The 21,204-nt window shown below is 43.2% G+C and overlaps 1 protein-coding gene across 1 annotated transcript in view; it reads left to right on the forward strand.

Annotated features, from left to right (window-relative positions):
• NRCAM (neuronal cell adhesion molecule) overlaps positions 1–21,204 on the forward strand; it is a 282,710-nt gene that overhangs the window by 234,542 nt on the left and 26,964 nt on the right. Inside the window, exons 14-24 of the mRNA XM_049641330.1 lie at positions 2,940–3,051; positions 4,551–4,717; positions 4,810–4,957; positions 6,968–7,092; positions 9,386–9,487; positions 13,644–13,841; positions 13,961–14,031; positions 15,459–15,684; positions 16,057–16,172; positions 18,119–18,326; positions 20,748–20,870. Of these exons, the coding sequence (XP_049497287.1) occupies positions 2,940–3,051; positions 4,551–4,717; positions 4,810–4,957; positions 6,968–7,092; positions 9,386–9,487; positions 13,644–13,841; positions 13,961–14,031; positions 15,459–15,684; positions 16,057–16,172; positions 18,119–18,326; positions 20,748–20,870 (1,596 nt within the window). The remainder of the gene's footprint in view (positions 1–2,939; positions 3,052–4,550; positions 4,718–4,809; positions 4,958–6,967; positions 7,093–9,385; positions 9,488–13,643; positions 13,842–13,960; positions 14,032–15,458; positions 15,685–16,056; positions 16,173–18,118; positions 18,327–20,747; positions 20,871–21,204) is intronic.

The following is a 21,204-nucleotide window of genomic DNA, read 5'->3' on the forward strand; positions in this document are numbered from 1 at the left end:
TGGCCGCTTAACCAACTGAGCTTCCCAGGCACTCCTATAACACAGTTCTTATAGTGTCCAATTATTCATTGGATAGGGGCGCCTGGGTGGCTCAGTCGGTTAAGCGTCCGACTTTGCCTCAGGTCATGATTGCACAGTCCGTGAGTTCGAGCCCTGCATCAGGCTCTGTGCTGACAGCTTAGAGCCTGGAGCCTGCTTCGGATTCTGTGTCTCCCTCTCTCTCTGACCCTCTCGCCTTCATGCTCTGTCTCTCTCTGTCTCAAAAATAAATAATAAATATTAAAACAATTTAAAAAATATATTGATTGGATAATTAACCAGATAGTCAGGCAGCTCCATTCCCAGTCAAATGCTCCAAAGGAAAATAGCATTCATCTGCTTTTAGTAACAGGATGTTCCTGCTGTTCCATCTTTAGGAACTGGGAAGTTCAATAACAATTTCATGATTCTGATTTTTAAAAAATAAATCATTAATCATAATGTTTGGCCTTTGTCCTAATCACAGATGTACATTTATTCACCAATTCTTAGCAATATGTTTAGAAAACTATGATACACTGAAACATCTTCCGAAATGGTTGGTGTTTTGTTTTGTTTGAGTGTCATCGACACACAATGTTACATGAATTTCAGGTGTACAACTTAGTGATTTGACAAGTTTATACTTGTTTATACTTCATGCTTCTATTCACCACAAACGTAGCTACCATCTGTCCTGACACTTTGCTGTTAATATCATTGATTTTGCTCCTTATGCTCGGCTTTTTATTCATGTGACTTACCCATTCCATAACTGGAGGCCCACATCTCCCTCTCCCCTTCCCCCATTTTGCCCGGCTCCCTACCCCCATCCCCATCAGCAACCATCAGCTCTCTCTAGTTAACAGTTCTGATCCTGTTTTTTGTTTGTTGATTCTTTTTTTTTTTTTTTTTTTTTAGATTCCACTTATGAATGAAATCATATGGTATTTGTCTTTCTCGGTCTGATTTATTTCACTTATCATAATACCATCTTGGTTTATCCATGTTGTCTGAAATAGCACGATCTCATCCTTTTTATGGCTGTGTAATACTCCACACACACACATACATATATACACACACACACACACACACACTTTTACTTTATTCATTTGTCTATTCATGGACACTTAGGTTGCTTCCATGTCTTTTTTTTAATGTTTATTTCTTTTTGAGAGAGAGAGAGAGAGACAGAGTATGAGCGGGAGAGGGCCAGAGAGAGAGGGAGACACAGAATCCGAAGCAGGCTCCAGGCTCTGAGCTGTCAGCACAGAGGTCCAAACTCACAAGCCATGAAATCGTGACCTGAGCTGAAGTTGGATACTTAATCGACTGAGCCACCCCGGCACCCCACCATGTCTTGGCCATTGTAAGCAGTGCCACGATATATATAGGGTGTATGTATCTTTTCGAGCTAGCGTTGTTGTTTTCCTTGGGTGAATACCCAATAGTGGAATTACTGGATCATATGGTATTTCTATTTTTAGTTTTTTTTTTTTTTTTAATTTTTTTTTTCAACATTTTTTATTTATTTTTGGGACAGAGAGCGACAGAGCATGAACGGGGGAGGGGCAGGGAGAGAGGGAGACACAGAATCGGAAACAGGCTCCAGGCTCCGAGCCATCAGCCCAGAGCCTGACGTGGGGCTCGAACTCACGGACCGCGAGATCGTGACCTGGCTGAAGTCGGACGCTTAACCGACTGCGCCACCCAGGCGCCCCTATTTTTAGTTTTTTGAGGACCCTCCATACTGTTTTCCGGAGTGGCTGTACCAGTTTGCATTCCCACCAGCAGTGCACGAGGGTTCCTTTTTCTGTGCATCCTCTCTGACACGTGTTGTTTCTTGTCTTCTTGATTTTAGCCACCCTGACAGGGTATGAGGTGGTATCTCATTGTGGTTTTGATTTCCCTCATGAGGAGTGACACTGAGCACCTTTTCAAGGGTCTGTTGGCCATTTGTGTGTCTTCTTTTTTACAAGGCACTGGACACAAATTGCCTTTACAATTTTCAATCACTTTATGTTCTCATTTCTGTTGCAGTGTGAGCCCCGGGGCTTCTGCCTGGCTTTTTAATCCCTCCTCCAAGGATGATCATTGGGTGCATCATCCACCCCCCCCACTATCCCCCTGACCCCCCAGCCCAGCTCCCTAATTCCAAATTTGATTGTGCTGCATGAAATGGTTGGTTTATGTGATCATGATATTTCTCATGCTGGACAAAAACTACCAAGACATCAAGTTTGTTAAAAAATTTATGTGAGGATTGTTTTCACAGTGCCAGAAATTATACATCAACTCTTTAAGTGTAGTAGGCTCCCTTTCAAATGAAATTAAAGTCAGGAAGCCAAGCAGGACTTGGTATTTGTCCTTCATGCTTGAAACGAAGGGCAGGAAATCACACACAGAGCTGAGCACAGTTACAATGTAGGTGGATGTTTAGGAGGAAGCTTGGATTTCTGGTTCTGTGTTTCGGTCACCCACACTTCGCTCTTTTCTGCTGCCTTGTCTGCTCACCACCACCCCTACCCATTCATTCTCGTTCTAACCCTGAGGTTAGGATGGGCCCATCAGCTAACAAAGATGTACTTGACTGCTATTTTTGTGCCAGATACTGACCTAGTTTCTGGGGAGAAAACAATAAAAGTCCCATTCCCTGCCCGTAAGGGACTCACAGTACAGTAGGAGATAGAGATAAATAGATCATTCAAATACTGTGCCTGAGAAAGACATGTGACAAGGGGTAGGAGAAAATGTGCATTTCTCCACCTTGACCGGTGGTGTCCTGCTAGAGAATGTTCAGGAAGAGGCATACTGGTAATGCTTTACTATAAGCTTGCAATACAATACAAATACATTTAGGCGGGCCGAAATGTTTATTTTATTTTAATATTTACTTTACCTTTTTAAACTGTTTTCAGCTGAGCCACCACGAATCCTTACATCTGCAAATACACTCTATCAGGTCATTGCAAACAGGCCTGCTTTACTAGATTGTGCCTTCTTTGGGTCTCCTCTTCCTACCATTGAGTGGTAAGTCGTGGCTCTGTTTATTTTTATTTACTTATTTATTTTGGGAGAGTGAGTGAGAGCAGGGGAGGGGCAGAGGAAGGAGAGAGAGAATCCTAAGCAGTCTCCATACCCAGTGCAGGCCCGATGTGGGGCTCGATCTCATAACCCTGGGATCATGATCTGAGCCGAAATCAAGAGTTAGACGCTTAACTGAGCCACCCAGGCACCCGTCTATTTGTTTTTAATATTTACATTTGCTGAAGCCTTCAAATCTCTCTGTGTGTTGGATTTTCATTTAGTCAGAGAATGGACAGTGCAGATTCCATCATACTATTATTATGAAATTCATTCATAAACAGGTATAACTACTTGCTGTGTGCTAAATGCCTAACACATGTCCAGTCTGTTTAGCAGCACACTTTGTCAACCACAGAGGTATCTGGAAATGCATTTTTTTAGGTTTATTTTTTTATTTATTTTGAGAAAGAGAGACAGAGAGAAAGTGGGGGAGGGGCAGAGAGAGAGGGAGACAGAATCCCAAGCTGTCAGCACAGAGTGACGTGGGGTTTGAACTTACAAACCATGAGATCATGACCTGAGGTGAAGTCAAGAAGTGGACGCTTAACCGACTGAGCCACCCAGGTGCCCCTGGAAATGTATTTTTTAAAAATTGAAGGTCCTCCCGTATGTTACAAGCCACGGACATCACCTGGGACTTCACAAGGAATGCCAGCTGGAGAGCTGGTTGGGGACATTCCTTGATAATAGAATATCATTTGGGGTCAGAGAGAGGTCCTATAAGCTCAAAAACAGAATTCATTCCCCAGTGTTCATTTTTAGTGCCCCTCCCACCCGAGCTTCCTGATTTGGATCCATCCACTCTCACTGGTATCCTTTTACTGGTGTCCTGGTGAGGTCACGCTTAGCTTAGGTTGACTTTGCCTCACCCCTTTTATCAGTCCCCACTTCTGTCTGACAATAGCCTGGAAGTTGAATGGACACATACTTTGCATACATGCTCTATTGTCTTTCTTCCCTGAATAAGTTCTTACTGATAAGAATCAAAAGTGCCTTTAGAATTCAAATCAAATATCTTCCAATCGAGATCACATTAGAATTGTAGCCTGTAGACGGGCTTACAGATAAGTCCCAGTAGGGAGGAGATGTCCGAAAGCTCAGTCTTCATTTTGCCTGTTTTATCGTCTATTTAGAGGTAGAATAGATAGTGATGTATTTATGAAATATGAATCTCTGATACTGAAAATTAGAATTTGAGTATTTTGCGTTGTCACCCTAATGCTTCCACACCATTTCTCATTAAATCTTCCCGTTTTACATCCTGCCTTACATTGACCCCACTGACTTACAGGCAAGCAATTCCGAATGTCTTGTGCAGATTCCAAACGTCTCTGAACTTGATACTATGCAGACCATCATGTGTTGATCTTGAATGTAGCATTTTATGTCTGACTTCAAATTATGATTTTTTTATTCCCTTTGTGATACTCTCTGTAATGAAGGTTCAAGGGAGCTAAGGGTAGTGCGCTCCGTGACGATATTTATGTTTTGCATGAAAATGGAACTTTGGAAATTCCTGTGGCCCAAAAGGACAGTACAGGAACTTACACGTGTGTTGCAAGGAATAAATTAGGAATGGCAAAGAATGAAGTTCACTTAGAAATCAAAGGTAAGGCAGAGGTGATGAAGCTTTTTCACATATTATGTGGCTTTGAGCAAATTCTTCAGCTCTGGCGATGGATAACGGAAGTTAAATTTCAGATCCAACCAGGATCATTAAGCAGCCTGAATATGCAGTAGTGCAAAGAGGGAGCACGGTGTCCTTTGAATGCAAAGTGAAACACGATCACACCTTGACCCTCACCATCACGTGGCTGAAGGACAACGGTGAGCTGCCCAGTGACGGAAGGTATTTGAAGACCATTTCTTTCCTTTCTCTTCTTCGTCTCTTTAAGCGGCTTTGAACTAAAGGTTTATTGTAGAGTGACTTAGCAGAGATGTTTCTAAAGTGTCTGAAATCTGCTCTCTCCAAGAAAAAAAAAAAAATACATTTTTCTCCCCGCCGCAAGATGCTTGGACCTAAGAAGGCATCAAGTTATTGAAATAGAGAATGTTTGTTTTATTTTTGCGTGTTGGTCTCCTGGGCAATTCAGGACAGGAAAAACCTTTCAGGCCTTGGATAACTTCCATTGTCTTCTACTGTGTGCAGTGAAGTCTCGACAGATGTTTTCATTACCATTCTACAAATAAGCAGAAATACGATCGCTTTAATCAGCAGAGTGTGTCTAAATCCTTGTCAGTATTTTAAAGGACACTGGTTTTTATGTGGAGAGGGAATTTTCTTTTGCTTTCACCTAAAGCCAGTAGAAAGAGAAGGGGTTGGGGGGAACCCACAGGTATCTAAAAGAGCCTGAGCAGTCCTTGAGCCTGGAATGAAATCAGACTCATACCTGTCTTCCTGGTGAAGCGTCAATTTGACAGAATGGGTGCTGAGCTGACTCTGTGAATCCTAGCTGGCCCAGGGGCCACAAGCATCGCCCCCTACGGGAAGAAATGCTGTGTGCTGGTGGGAATGCTTTCTGTGGTTTGCTTGCAAATGTGCCCAAACAGTGCCTGTCGCTTAATGGCCCCCCCAAAAAAACCAGGTGGCCTTCTCTTCTATACCCAGAATTTCCATGTAATTCTATGCTTCCAGCTGGCCAGTTTTATTTGTGGAATCTGAGTTGCTAAAGATGAGAAGAAAGTAGGAGGAAATGACTGTCGAGTTAAGCTGGCTAAAGTTTTAACTTGGAAATTCCTTGCAAAGACAGTTAATGATTTATGGAGCCTCCTTAAAATCATGCATGAATCCAATTTACATGGATTTTTGACCTACTAATTTCTCATGCCAGCTAGTAACCTCTAGAGAACTCTTCATGGTGCTTGTTGATCTCAGTCTCCCTATTTCTTGTGATAAAGTCGATACCATTCTTGGCTTTTACTTTCTCCTATGAGAGTTTATGCATGTGGCAAAAATGGCAGAAAATTTCTTCGGTAAGTGATAAATTATTTTTTTAGTATTTATTTATTTTGAGAGAAAGAGAGAGAGCACAAGTGGGGGAGGGGCAGAGAATGAGAGAGAGAGAGAGAGAGAGAGAGAGAGAGAGAGTCCCAAGCAGGCTTCACACTGTCAGCGCAGAGCCTGATGTAAGGCTCGATCTCACAAACCGTGAGAAATCAAGAGTCAGATGCTCAATTGACTGAGCCACCCCGGCACCCCAATAAAGTATTTAAAAATACACACTTTGTTAGAAATGGAGCTGGATGGGTGGTGTTTGAATGTTTCTTAGCAGCAGAAGCCGCAGGAAAGCCCACTAGTAAGGGTAACTGCAGCTGCCCCCACCTCACCTCTGGGTGCCCCTGGTCTTTAAGGAAGTGCCTAAAACTGCAGAAGGGTGCTTGATAAGCCTTCAGACCAGACAACTTGACATCCCTTCCAACCCAGGGTTCTAATCCCCTCTGTCTTCCAACTTTAAGCTTTATCAAAGTGATACATATTTTTTGGATTTTTGCTCTAATGAGCTGCAAATCTATATCATCTTTCTCTCTTTGTTAAAAATATTTATTTATTTATTTTGAGGGAGAGAGAGAGCATGAGCAGGGAATGGGGAGAGAGAAGAGACAAAGAATCCCAAGCAGGCTCCACACTGTCAGCACGCACCGTCAGCACAGAGCCCAATGCGGGGCTCGATCCCACGAACCGTGGGATCATGACCTGAGCTGAAATCCAGAGTCAGACGCTCAACCACCTGAGCCACCCAGCCGCCCCATCTTTCTCTGTTTTCCACTTCACAGAGCCTCTTCCGTGCCGGCAACGCAACCGTCCGTCGTGTGTGGCTGGATGTCCGTTTCAGCTGCTCTGAACGTGTTTTCTTTGCAGGTTCACTGTTGACAAGGACCATTTGGAGGTAGCTGATGTGAGGGACAGCGATGGTGGGGCCTACACATGTGTGGCCAACACAACTCTAGACATGGTCTCCGCCAGTGCTGTGCTTAGCGTCGTCGGTAAGAGTGGGGACACACAGGGCACCACTGCTGCCCCGTGTTAGGCTGGAAGGACTCAGTAGTAAATGTTTGCTTGATATAGTGTCACAGTTGTGTGGGTCAGTTAAATATGTACATTTTTCTTCTTTGAAAGATGCCTTGAAGGCAGTAATTTCAGTATAAATATACCAATGTAGCGGCGCTGGAATAAAATGATGCTTGCGCATATTAGTGATACTTTTATAAGAAAATTGGGTGAAATAATGTACTTCTATTTAAAATTGAAGGACCTCCCCTCCCCCCCCCCCCCGCCAAGTTGTGACTGCATGTTTATGGATGCTGTGTCCCACATCTAAGCACACAGCTTAGCGTTAGAATCTGAATCATGTTCAGTCTTTGTCTTCTTGTGCTATCTTATATCTTTCCATTCCTAATTTTGATTAAAATCCTTTATATTAATGTCCTTTCTAGCTCCTACTCCAACTCCAGCTCCTATTTACGGTAAACTAATATGAGTCTTCTTTCTCTATTTTCTGTCAAACAAGTCCACATTTGCAAAAAAAAAAAAAAAAAATTTTCTTTTCTCTATCACATCATTGTGTTTCTTTAAGGAAAAGTGCTCTGTCTGGTGTTCTGGTGCATTCCTCATTCACTGCTATGAATCATTTCTTCATGATAGCTCTGGAATGTCTCACTGAATGTATTACTGCTCACGTCTAAATATTTCATGTGTTGTTCTTTTTTTAAAAAAAAATTTTTAACATCCAGTTTTTAAACATTTTTTTTGAATGTTTATTTATTTTTGAGAGAGAGACAGAGACAGAGCATGAGCAGAAGAGGGGCAGAGAGAGAGGGAGACACAGAATCTGAAGTAGGCTCCAGGCTGTGAGCTTTCGACACAGAGCCCGACACGGGGCTCGAACCCGTGAACCGTGAGATCCTGAGCTGAGCCAAAGTCAGATGCTCAACCGACTGAGCCACCCAGGCTCCCCTTTCATGTGTTATTCTAAAGTCATCTCAATTGATAGAAGTCCCTCTTTGATATGATTCCCTTGTAAAGTAGCATAGTGCTTTTTCAAAAGCTGCCATCCACGTTTTACAGAATGAAAAAAAATATCTCAAATACCATTCCACAAATTAGGTTTTCATTTCAGTCTACTGCAAGTTGTTTTGGAAACATAAATGTTTTGGGATTCCATATTTGAGAAATTTTCATAGGAAAACAATGGCTGTTTGGAACAACATTTGACTATTGTCTTAGAGAAAACCAACTCACTGTGTTTAAGAAACATAAATCACTAAAGGAGGACCAACATGAAGGCACTTCCAAGTTGTGTGATTTTTCCGGGTCTGGAAAATAAATCAGAAATTATTTCCAGAACTCTTTTTGATTAAAGAACCCTCATCTTTAGTCAGCATATAAATACAAAAATTAATTTTACAGCATAAACTCAGCTGGATTTCACAGAGTATCCTTAGTTATGCTGTAGAACTGCCCTTGGTAGACATTTACTGTTTCTTTACTGGTAGGAAAGCAGTGCCCATAGTTTTATGGCCTCTGGTTCCCCAAGGGCTACAATCACGCCCAAGAGCAAGGTCAGGAAAGAGCCCAGAGGGGAATGTAAATTCTCTGGATCTCGGAAGTACCTTTAGAAGAAACGGACATGCTTCTGGGACACCTTCGTCCAACAGGTGTCTGTACCCTAGTGTCCTCTGAGGGTAAACACACCGTGTCCCCATGTGCCCGACCACTGTAGTGAGTATCTGCATGAGGTACACATGCTGAGGGCTACTTACAGAGCAGCAATCTTAGAATTCCCTTAAAAACATAAATATTCTCCAGGAGCTCCAAAATCGATCACTTCCTGCGTTTCCGAAAGAACATTTAAGCCTTCTTAATCAGCAGTCCCTGTGCTTGCCTGTATTTGTGTTTCAGCATTTGCCGTTCTCTGTTTCCCATTTATTAGAAATTAAGCTTCAGTGTTATTTTTTCTGTCTGCGCTCCTTCATGTTTATGAGAAGACACACCGAGGGTGCTGGTGAACCACGTAGGCCCTCCCCACTGGTTTTGGTCACACGTGATTCGGTTTCATTGGGAAAAGAAGCAAGCAGAACTCATTGATGGGTTGTCCTGGGTGTGCTTGTGTGTTCCCAGCAACCTCGGCTGTTGGCACTTCATTTCCGTTGCATGCTCCTTGACCGTTAAGTGTGCTGTGTCTTTAAGATGCACCCCCTGTGAATGGTGTTACAAGTAAGTAAAAGACAACCTCATAAGGATGGATGGCTAACCGTGGTGTGTATGTTCGGTCTACAGATGTCCCAAATCCTCCCTTTGATTTAGAATTGACGGATCAACTCGACAAAAGTGTTCAGCTGTCGTGGACCCCAGGCGATGACAACAATAGCCCTATTATAGGTATGTGGTGTCATTTTCTTTGTCACTGGTCAATTTCACGACCATTTCTGAAGTACTTTATCACGTGTGATTGAAATTCCTTATGGAGATATTTGCTGGCATTCTCTGCTTCATTACTAATAGAACAGAAACCTTTATTTATAGCTCCCCTCTCTTCAGAGCCTGAGTTATTCCTGGTTACAGCTTCTGGTAGAAGACGTTACTTAATTGCTGATGATGTTAACTAACTAAGCAAATACACTTTCATTTTGTGTACGAGATCCAAAAGAATCACCGTAAATTTGGGGCGCCTGGGTGGCTCAGTGGGTTAAGCGTCCGACTTCGGCTCACGTCATGATCTCACAGTTTGTGAGGTTCGAGCCCTGCATTGGGCTCTGTGCTGACGACTCGGAGCCTGGAGCCTGCTTCAGATTCTGTGTCTCTATCTCTGCCCCCGCACTCACACTCTTTCTCTGTCTCTCTCAAAAATAAATAAACATTAAAAAAAAAGAATCACCATAAATTTCCACCATAGTAGGAAGATGTACGCTACTCATTTTGCCTATTAATGTGGGAGAAAAAGGTAGGAGGACCAGGCACCGTCCTTCCAGTGTGCATATTAGGAAACTGAGATTTGGTGAGTAAAGTGACTTTTTAGACCCACAGTTGGTAACAGAGCTGGGTGTGGACATTAAGTCCATCACCTTCCAGTACGGGCCTCTTTCTTCCCATCAGCCCCTGCTACGAAGAGGCTCATTCCACAGTGTCCAATCCTCGCCGTGATGATGCTAGCCTAGAGAGTTAAAGTCAAAGGAGGAGCCACACTATAAGGACACTGGAAGAACTTAATAAAATTAGACTCTAGATGTGTTTAGAAGTTTTAGAACTGAAGAGATACTTCAGAGAGTATCACAGGCCTGTGATATATTATTACCTTCAGGTATATGCTGCAGGAAAACTAAATTCCTTTCTGATGACTACCCCCAGATTACTCTGAAATGATGTGAGTGTTGACGTATTGCACCTGCTGGTAAAACAGACTATTTCCAGTGCAATTCAACAGAAGCCTCCTCTCTATCTTGTGTTATTTAATGGTGTTCCTTTCTCAACTGAGTTTTTAGTCCTTGACCAGAACATTCATCCATTCATGCTGAGTCTTCCAGTTAATTAAATACAGTAGCTGGATTTAGCCACTTAGGATGCTTGCAGACTCTTTGTACCAATGTTAAAGTGAGACCATTAGATTTCAAAGCATTTCTACTCTTTCATTCATCTACTCATTCATTCATTCAATAGATATTGATTGACTGCCTATTATGAATCAGGCACTGTTTTACAACAACATAGTCAAAAATCTCTGCCCATATGGAGGTTGTATTTTAGCAGAGGGGACAGAAATGATGTAAAATTAATAATATATATCATGTTGGATATAATATGATTGTATGTGTATGTACCTATGTAAAATGTAATACACATTGTATATGTGTATGTATATACACACACTTATATATGTATAGAACACACACACACACACACACTACTCAGACCTTCCTTCAGGAAAGAACCTGCCACAAGGAGTGTTGACATCAGGCTCCTTCAGCTGCACCTTCCCCAAGGATCTGCTTCAGTATGCATGAGAGGTCTTCCTGAGCTGCTGCAGCAACCAAGGGGTGGACTGTGAACCGTGCAGGTCTTGCAGGCCGTTGTAAGGGCTGGGAAGTCATGGGAGGGAGTTAAGTAGAGGAGTGGAGTGAATCATGGTGGCTCTTCTACTGAAGATGGTCTCTAGAAGAACAAGAGGGGATGCAGGGAGACATGTAGGACTGCAGTTCTCCATGAAGTACCCTGTAGAACCTCAGCAAACTCAGAGGGTGCCTCGGGGTATTTTTTTAAATTTTTGATTTTTAAATTTTGATGTTTAAAAAACACAGTCAGGGCGCCTGGGTGGATCAGTCGGTTGAGCCTCCGACTCTTGATTTTGGCTCAGGTCATGATCCCAGGGTCATGGGATCGAGCCCCATGTCAGGCTCCATGCTAAGCATGGAGCTTGCTTCAGATTCTCTCTCTCTCTTTCCCTCTGCCCCTCCCCACCTTGCTCACTCTCGAAGATAAAAATAAATCAATTTAAAAAACACAGTCACATGTGTTACACACCACATGAAATACTAGCTTGGGGCCGCCTACAGTTCCAACATGATATTGCTGTATCATATTGTGATGATGCCATATATGCAAAGCCTTTATCGCTGTGGTAAAAAGCCAGTACCACGTGAAAATCAGTGTGTAACAGAAAATGAGGAAGGTGGTGACCAGTCTCTTCACAAGGTTCGAGAAGTCACGCAATGCCGAATGGGTTAAGTTGTTAAGACATGAATATTTACGAAGCTGTATAGACCTAATGACTTGCCTGGAAACGCTAGATATTTCTTTTGGCCTAAGGGAACCGTGAAGAAAATTACTGAGACACTAAGTGCACTATGAACTGAGGAAATTTGGGAACTCGTGAGTTGGGAGGTTATGGAATGATTCACACAAGAGATAATGGTGGCTTGGCATAGGCCAAGAGGATGGAGGTGCTGAAAAATGGTCAGATTTTGCATGTTCTAAAGGTACAGCCAACAAAACTACTGAAACTATGAAGGGAGAGGATCCAAACTGGACTTCAGGGTTTTGACCTGAGTTGTCACTGCCACTTGGGGAGGAGAATCAGGATCACTCTTGGTCGTAAACAGTTTGTCATGCTATAATAGAGAAACAAGTGGAGTTGTTGAGTCAATGAACTATCTGTCCAAGTCTACAGTTCAGGGGAGGGAGAGGGGCTGCCCATATAAATGGCACCAGTTCATGAGACTGGAGATCACCAGCAAGCCAGTGGAGATTGAAAGGAAAACTTGAGCTACTTAGCTTCAGAGAACTGCGACACACAACATTTCTACTTCGTGCTTGTATCTGTAATTCAGATCATGGCGCATGGCACATTTGTAGGCAATTAATAAATATCTAAATACCGATTTTTTTTACCAGGGTAGAACATGTACATGCCACAAAATTTTAGCAAATGCAAAAGGATATGCACTTAAAAGTAAGTCTTCTGCACCCCTCTGATTCCCCGTTTCTCCATGATACTGATGCCATCAGTGTGGGTACTCTGAGGGGCAGTACACGTATAGTCAAACATATATGTATGTGTATGTGTTACGGTAAATCTTTGTGCTCTTACATAAGTGTCCCACACCTTTCTATACCCTACTTGGTTACACTTAACTGTGTATTTTAGAAATCATCCCATTTCAGTGGCAAATGGAGTACCCCCGTTCATTTTTTACAGTTGCAGATTATTCCATTGTGTGGATGCACCATAATTTATTTGATCAGAGTCCTATTGGTGAACGTTTAAGGTTTTGCACTTATGTTGTTTCAACAGCAAACAGTGCCACAATGTGGATTCTTTTTCATGTGTCTGTGAGCATATGCATGAGTACATTCATTCAAAATAAATTGCTAGGAGTACAATCTCTCAATCAAAGGATATCAGAGTTGAATATTGTGAGATATTCTAGATTGTCCTCTACAGAAGTTGTGCCGATTTACATTCCCGGAACCAAAGTATGAGAATGCTTGTTTCCCTGTGTAATAGTCAACAAAGTCTGTTAAACTTTTGATTACTGCCTATCTGTTTAGTGGAAAGTGATCTCTCACTATATTTATTTTAAATTTTTTTAATGTTTCTTTATTTTTTTGGGGGGGAGAGGCAGAGAGAGAGGCAGACACAGAACCCAAAGCAGGCTCCAGGCTCTGAGCTGTCAGCACAGAGCCTGACACAGGGCTCGGACCCACAAATTGTGAGATCATGACCTGACCATCTTTCCATATACTTAAACTTTCCAAAGGATGTATAGACCACTTCTAAATAGTTTTAAGTAACTAAATTAAGCATGCTGGAGAAAGAATACCAAATATTATTGGTTATTGGGTATTGAGGATAATGATAGAATTCTTAAATCAAACTATTCTAATGGAATTTTTCTTGAAAGGGAAATAACTCATGTTCAGCTACTCTTGTTAGATTGTCCTGTCCATTGTCCTAGCAACCTACCGTTGCATGACTGACCTCATTATCTTGGGTTCTGTGTGTGTGTGTGTGTGTGTGTGTGTGTGTATGTATTGTGGCCAGAATTCATCATTGAATATGAAGACGCAATGCATGAGGCAGGACTGTGGCACCACCAAACCAAGGTTTCTGGAATGCAGACCACAGCCCAGCTGAAGCTGTCACCTTATGTGAACTACTCCTTCAGAGTGATGGCGGTGAACAGCCTCGGGAGGAGCCTGCCCAGTGAGCCATCTGAACAGTATTTGACTAAAGCTGCAGGTAGGTAAAGGCAGGGGCGGGGGGGGGGGGTGCCTTCTGTGATGGGAAATAAAACAGGAAACCTTTCCACTGTTTGAGAAAGACTGAAGCTTACACATATGTGACTGCTTAACTTCTAGAACCAGACACAAATCCCACGGCTGTGGAAGGACTAGGATCCGAGCCTGATAATTTGGTGATTACCTGGAAGGTGAGCTCACCATGAAGTCTTCAGCTTTCCTTGGTGTATTTTAGAGTGAAAGAAAAAAAGTTGTTTTTAAACAATGTCTATATTGAAATCCCATATCACCCATTTTGGGGAAAAATATTTATTTAAGAAACATTATTGTGTCGTAGTTAAAGGCTTGATTCTTGGAGCCAGAACGAATGGGCACAAATCCCAGCTTTGTCACTTACTAACTGTGTGACTCTAAGCCAGTTGCTTACCATCTCCATTGTGTATCTGTATCGTGGGACTAGTAATAGAACCAACCTCATACAATTGAAGGAGTTAATACACGTAAAGCCCTTAGAACTGTGCCTAGCACAAATGTGTGCTCAATAAATGCTAGCTCGTATCATCATCATCATAGAGAAGCATCTAGAAGACGTGTACCAAGTTATTCCCAGTACTCAACGTCTACTTCTGCTGCTGGTTGTTGTTGTTGTTGTTGTTGTTGTTGTTGTTGTTGTTCTTCTTCTTCTTCTTCTTCTTCTTCTTCTTCTTCTTCTTCTTCTTTTTCTTCTTCTTCTTCTTCTTCTTCTTCTTCTTCTTCTATCTCTCTCTCTCTCTCTTTTGGTTTATCTATATTTTCTGGACTTCAAAAATTAACGTATATTCACTTGTGTGATTTTAAAACTTAACTTTGGTAGACCCATGCAGGCACACCTATATGTATACGTACTTGTACATTTATATACATACAGACATGACAGGATAGACTGACACGCCAACTTTTTTTTTTTTAAGATTTTATTTTTAAGTCATCTCTACACCCAACGTGGGACTCAAACCCATAATCCTGAGATTAAGAGTCACACGCTCCTCCCACTGAGTTAGCCAGGTGCCCAGACAAACCAACATTTTTTCGTTTGTTTTTTTTTTAATGAAGAAAGAAATAGTTCACCAGTTTCAGTCTCTTAAGTAAAATAAACAATTATGGGCTGTCACACAAACAGGAATAGATGAAGGAAACTACTAAGTTGTCCACCCTTGACTGTGGAGCCAGAGTTTAAGAGGCTTATGTGGTATTTACTACTTCAAGACAGAAATTAATAAGCTTTGTGGGGCACCTGGGTGGCTCAGTTGGTTAAGCATCTGATTCTTGATCTCAGCTTGGGTCTTGATCTTAGGGTCTTGAGTTCAAGCTCCATGTTGGGCTACACCCTAGGCGTGAAGCCTACTTAAAAAAAAAAAAAAGAAAGAAAGAAAAGAAATTAAGAACCTTTGAAATGTTGATCCCAAACAAACTTTGAATCTCATCATGAATAAAAAAAAAGATAAAAGATCCCTGGAGAATATTGTTAATAGCTTGGGTTTTAGCGTTTCAGTTTAAGTCTGGGAATTGAATTTTGTGTTCCGGGAAAAGGTTGCACAGTCTGTTTTAAAAGCTCTGATTTATTTGGCTTTTCTTGTAGCCCTTGAATGGTTTCGAATCTAATGGGCCGGGCCTCCAATACAAAGTTAGCTGGCGCCAGAAAGATGGCGATGATGAATGGGCGTCAGTGGTTGTGGCAAACGTATCCAAATATATTGTCTCAGGCACACCGACCTTTGTTCCATACTTGATAAAAGTGCAGGCCCTGAATGATGTGGGGTTTGCTCCAGAGCCGGCTGTGGTCAGGGGCCATTCCGGAGAAGACCGTAAGTGTTTGATGCTATTTCGTTTATACTTTCATTTATACCAGTGAAACAGACTTACCAAGGTGCAAGCCAAGACGATTTTCAGAGGGCACTTAGATTGGGAGGGACGGAGGCAGCAACGGTTTTGCTCCACATTCCTGAATTTAAACAGCCTGCTATGTAAAAAGTAGGTTCAGAATGTTAAGTGTCGCTATTTTAGAAAGGTATGTTATTCTCACCAAGTCAAATGAACAGGTATCAAATGAACTCTCAGTCCTTGATAACCCAGAGACTAGGGCTGGGTCACACTTCAAGCCAAAATTGTTTGGGGCATTTTTGCATGAAATTCAAAATAACACTGATACTTCTACCCCCTGTCCTGTTTTTCCCTAGTCCCAATGGTGGCTCCCGGAAATGTGCGTGTAAATGTGGTGAACAGTACCTTAGCTGAGGTGCACTGGGACCCAGTACCTCCGAAAAGTATCCGAGGACACCTGCAAGGCTATCGGGCAAGTCAAGGCCGATTTTTTGCACTCTTTCCGTAGGAACAGGCCATCGGCTGGTGCCTGGTGCACTTCTCTTGGTCTGAGGCCTTGAGACTTCTGGTTTATCCCTTCAGGCAGGGCCATATCTAAGGACCCCAGCTATAGCAGAAGCAAAACCTCAATGCATCCAAAGTGAAAAAAAAAAAAAGGTGTTCTCCCCTTTTCCCATAGGTGATCTCAAATCCTTCCAACCATTAACATAGGGGCAAAATGGGGGAAACTAAAGTTTAAGAAACTAAAATACAATGAAATGCACCTAGCTTTAAAACAATACTGACTGGGGTGCCTGACTGGCTCAGTCAGTTGAGCACGCGACCCTTGATTTTGGCTCAGGTCATGATCCCACAGTTCGTGAGTTTGAGCCCTGCATGTGCCTGCTTATGATTCTCTCTCTCCCTCTCTCTGCCCCTCCCCCCCTTTCAAAATAAATAAATAAATTTTAAAATAATAATAATACTGACTACACATGTCAAACACACTAAATTGTCCAGAAAATAATGTAGGCACATTTAAAAAAAATTTTTTTAATGTTTTATTTACTTTTGAGAGAGAGAGTGTGTGAGTGCATGGGGCGTGGGAGCAGAGAGGGAGACACAGAATCTGAAGCAGGGTCCAGGCTCTGAGCTGTCAGCACAGAGCCCGATGTGGGGCTCGAACCCATGAAATGGTGAGATCATCACCTGAGCTGAAACCAAGAGTCTGACGCTTTACTGACCGAGCCACCCAGGTGCCACTAGGCACATTTTTTAAAAAGCACTCAGATTATACTTAAAAATCATGTAGTCCCAGCTGGGTCATTCTCACTAACATCAGTTATCTTTGTTCTTGGGAGGCACAGAAAAATTGATTCATAAAGGTTTTTGATAGGTAGGAGAAAAACTGGCCTCTAGAGATCACTATTTGCACTGAATTTTGGGTTTGCCAGATTCTGTATATATGTTGACTTCTCCTGAAAATGGCTTTAAACTTTTAAGAAGAATTTGAGAGGACTTAATAAATAATTCTGGATTTTTAACCACAGTTAATCAACCCTTGGCTTAGCCATCTCTCCAAAATCTGTGCCTGCCATTTAATACCAAACAACAAAAAATGTATTTTTTTTCGTGTTTATTTTTGAGAGAGAGAGAGAGAGAGAGCACAAGTGGGGAGGGGCAGAGAGAGAGGGAGACACAGAATCCAAAGCAGGCTCCAGGCTCCGAGCTGTCAGCACAGAGTCCAACCCTGAGCTCGAACTCATGAACCGTGAGATCATGACCTGAGCCCAAGTTGGATGCTTAACTGACTGAGCCACTCAGGTGCCCCTAAAAAAAAGTATTTTTAAGTGAGTCAGTTTGACATAGTGATAAAGGCCTAGACTTGGGAGTAGAGGATCCACTATGGCTTTTGATTGCCCTGTGGCTGGGGACAAGCCACTCAGTTGTCCAGGGTTCATCTGTGCTAAAGGAATAATAATAAAAGCTTTGCTGTGGCTTTGAGGTTTAAATTAAATGATATATTGCACATGAAGTTGTATTCTGGGCAAGTATGTAAACAGTGGGCAGTAATTTTTACTTTCAGCATATTTTATACAAGTAAGCCGCTTCAGTCCTTCTATCATCTTCCTTTACCTTATGTTCTAGAAAGAACTGGGCGGGTATTGTGCTGTTCCACTTATTTCCCTTAGACACCTCCCACCAAGCAGTATATAGCCCAGGCTGCATCACATATTCTCGATGCAGTTTCCCACGTTATCTCTGGGCTTCCACTGTCTTGCTTCATAATCAATGTCTATTGGTTTTGCCAGGAATCAAGTTCTAAAATGCACCAGGGAAATCCTCTAGGGCACAACCATCAGACTTCAGTTTCATGAGCAGGAGGAATCTCGTTTGCCCCGTTCTGCCTGTCCCTGACTTCTGTTCTTGCTCTTTCAGATTTACTACTGGAAGGCACAGGAGGGTTCACTTAAGAGAAACAGACGCCACATCGAGAAAAAGATCCTCACTTTCCAGGACAGCAAGACACACGGCATGTTGCCCGGGCTGGAGCCTTTCAGCCACTACGCACTGAACGTGCGAGTGGTCAACGGGAAAGGGGAGGGCCCGGCCAGCCCCGACAGAGTCTTTAATACTCCAGAAGGAGGTAGGGGGCGGTCGCGTCTCTGAGCTTCTAGAACATATGGTGCATCCTGAGAGCCTCTGCACGACAGAAGAGGCCCCACAAAGCTGGCATAGTGTCCACTCCTAGGTGGCCTGAGGGTCCTTGGAAGGCTTCCCAGTACAAAGTGTTCCTCCAAATCCCCTCTCCTGCCTGAAAGTTTTCTCCACCCTTAGCCCCACTGTCAGAAACCTTGCTAATTTGATGTTGGTTGGGGTCATTAACTTCCTGACCTGAAGTGAGTTATGTAACTTCTGTAAGCCTCTGTTACTTCATCTGAAAAGTATGAGAACTCATGTAAGAACCTAAAACACCTGGCAAGAAAAATAATTCTGTAAGTCGTGGTTTACTTACTTCCCCAGGGCGCCTTCATAGTTTATGCCAACTTCGAGCTGAGTTATGGGGCGCCTGGGTGGCTCAGTCGGTTAAGCGTCTGACTTTGGCTCAGGTCATGATCTCACAGCTGGTGAGTTCGAGCCCCGCATCGGGCTCTGTGTGGACAGCTCAGAGCCTGGAGCCTGCTTCGGATTCTGTGTCTCCCTCTGTCTCTGCCTCTCCCCCACTCGTGCTCTGTTTCTCAGTCTTTCGAAAATAAACAAACATTAAAAGAGAAAAAATTTGAAGTTGAGCCGAGTTAGAAGCCTTGACAAAATGCGTTGGGAAGACAAGGAAAAGCATGGCAAGAAGGGGCAAAGGGAGGAGGAGGGAGGATCAGATATCCACTGATTCAGGGGTGGGACATGAGGAGTTTGGATACAGGGACATGGGAGCCTGGTGAATGAGGGAGAGGGGGACAGGAGAGTAAGAAAGATAGGGATTCATGCATTTGAATTTTGCTTCAAGCCCGTATTAAAAATGGATTCCTTAGCTCTTTTAGATAAAAGCAGTTTACAGGCAAACCCATTCTGGCTCCTGGTTGAAAGGCTCATGATGTTGGCACCTTCCCAGCATTCTCTGAGGGCCATCCTGTGTCCAAGCTCCCATCTTGTTACAATTGCCTGTCCTTGGTTGGACTCATTGCTCCCTAGAGGTTAAAGACTCCTTCCTCTCTAGGCTTTTACTAGTGAGACCTCACGCGGCAATTAGAGATGGTTCAGGGAAGGTGTCATAGTAGCGATGACCGGTGAATTAAAGGCTAAGGAAGAGAGAAGGTCTTGTGTCCATAGACACAATGGTGTGAAACAGCGTGTCTCCTTAAGGAACTGCAAGATGTGTATCCAGTAATGGTGAGAAAAGAGAGGAAGGTCAGCCAAGGAGGACTCGTATCATATTAACCTGTAAGCCAGAGGCTCTTAACCTGAAGACTACAGTCTCTTGGGGGTCAACGAATGGGTTTAAGGAGCTCCGAGAACCCCCTCGTTTTATATACAGTATGTGTTTATTTTTCTGGGGAGAGTTTTTGGCTGTCATCAGATTCTGAAAGGGGTGCCTTGGGGAAGCTTAGAACTGTGTGCCAGGAACCTTCTAGGCCCAGGCAAAGGCCACTGAAGGCCCCAAATGGGGCAGTGGCAGAGAGGAGAGCAGGGAATGGATGTGGTCGACCTGTACGAGGTGGAACTGACAGGATGTGGTATCCCAGGAGATGGAAGAAATGAGGCAGAGGGAGAGATTCAGGGTGACTCCTTGGTTTCAAGGGAGAGACTTGGTTCCAAGTCGGGGAGAGACAGTGGTGCCATTACCGGACCTAGGGAAGAGGGTGGGCATGTAGAGGAGGTAGCGACCGTGAGGGAGAGCTGCCTCCGTTTGTCATCCTCAGGAGGAAGTGAGAGAGAGGACCAGGCGTGTTTCCTCTGGTAATTTGCCAGCCTCTGCCACAGGGAACCTGGGGGCCTTCCCAGCGCTAAGGGTCTGCCAGCTGTGTGGCTTCTGCCCATCGCCATGACATTCTGGGCGTCTGTCAGCTCTCCGGGTGAGAACCGCTCTGCACCTGGGCAGGCTGGCTCATGCCCAGAGCCCAGCAGGCAGGGTGTCCTGGCTGCTTGGAGACACCTGGTTTGTTGGAGAAAAACAGCCCTTAATAGCCCAGAACGCAGCTGCGTCTACTCAAAGGTCTGGTCAGAATAGTTTGACTCAGCCACCCGTTTTGCTTTTATTAAGACACCATTCATGAGACAATTTCTGTCCCCTTTAAAAATACTAGTTCGGATCCATCGAGAGGCAAAGCCTGTATGTATTGCGGAGGATGGTTTTAAGGAGCCTCAGTGGAAATGACGAGAAAAAAGAGGAAGAGAATAGCTGAACGGGTTCTCGTCACAGGTTTCTGTGAGTGTGTTTTGGGCAGGATTGGGAACAAGAGTGAGTTACAGAAAACCTTGGGGAATGGTGTGAATATGGTACACTATGTCATTTTAACACATTTTGACAACTTCACAAACCTTCTCGTTGATTCCGTGTTCTCACTGTAAGTCCCCAGTGCTCCGTCCTCTTTGAAGATTGTTAACCCGACACTAGACTCCCTCACTTTGGAATGGGACCCACCGAGCCGCCCGAATGGCATTTTGACTGAATACACCTTAAAGTATCAGCCAAGTAAGTTATTGGGAGAAGGGAAAGGGGGGAATATGGCTTAAAAAAGGAAAACAGAAAAGTAACTGTTTCCTTAAAATACAAACTGGTTATTTCTTTAATGCTGCACAATATATACGTACATACACCTTCCACTGGTATTCCAGAAGGAACTTCATTCACATCATACTTTTTAAAGACGCATACGCTATTGAAAATCAAGCAACCTGCAGAATGATACAGACCTTTGAGGGTGGGGTGGATGCTAGGTAGGTATTGTCTATAATTAGAAAACAGTAAAAAAAAAAAAAAAAGGGTAGAAAGGAAAAAAAGGGGTTCCTTTAGTACAAGGCCTCTG

Source organism: Panthera uncia, chromosome A2 (genome assembly GCF_023721935.1).
Source record: "Panthera uncia isolate 11264 chromosome A2, Puncia_PCG_1.0, whole genome shotgun sequence".
NCBI classification, from domain to species: domain Eukaryota; kingdom Metazoa; phylum Chordata; class Mammalia; order Carnivora; family Felidae; genus Panthera; species Panthera uncia.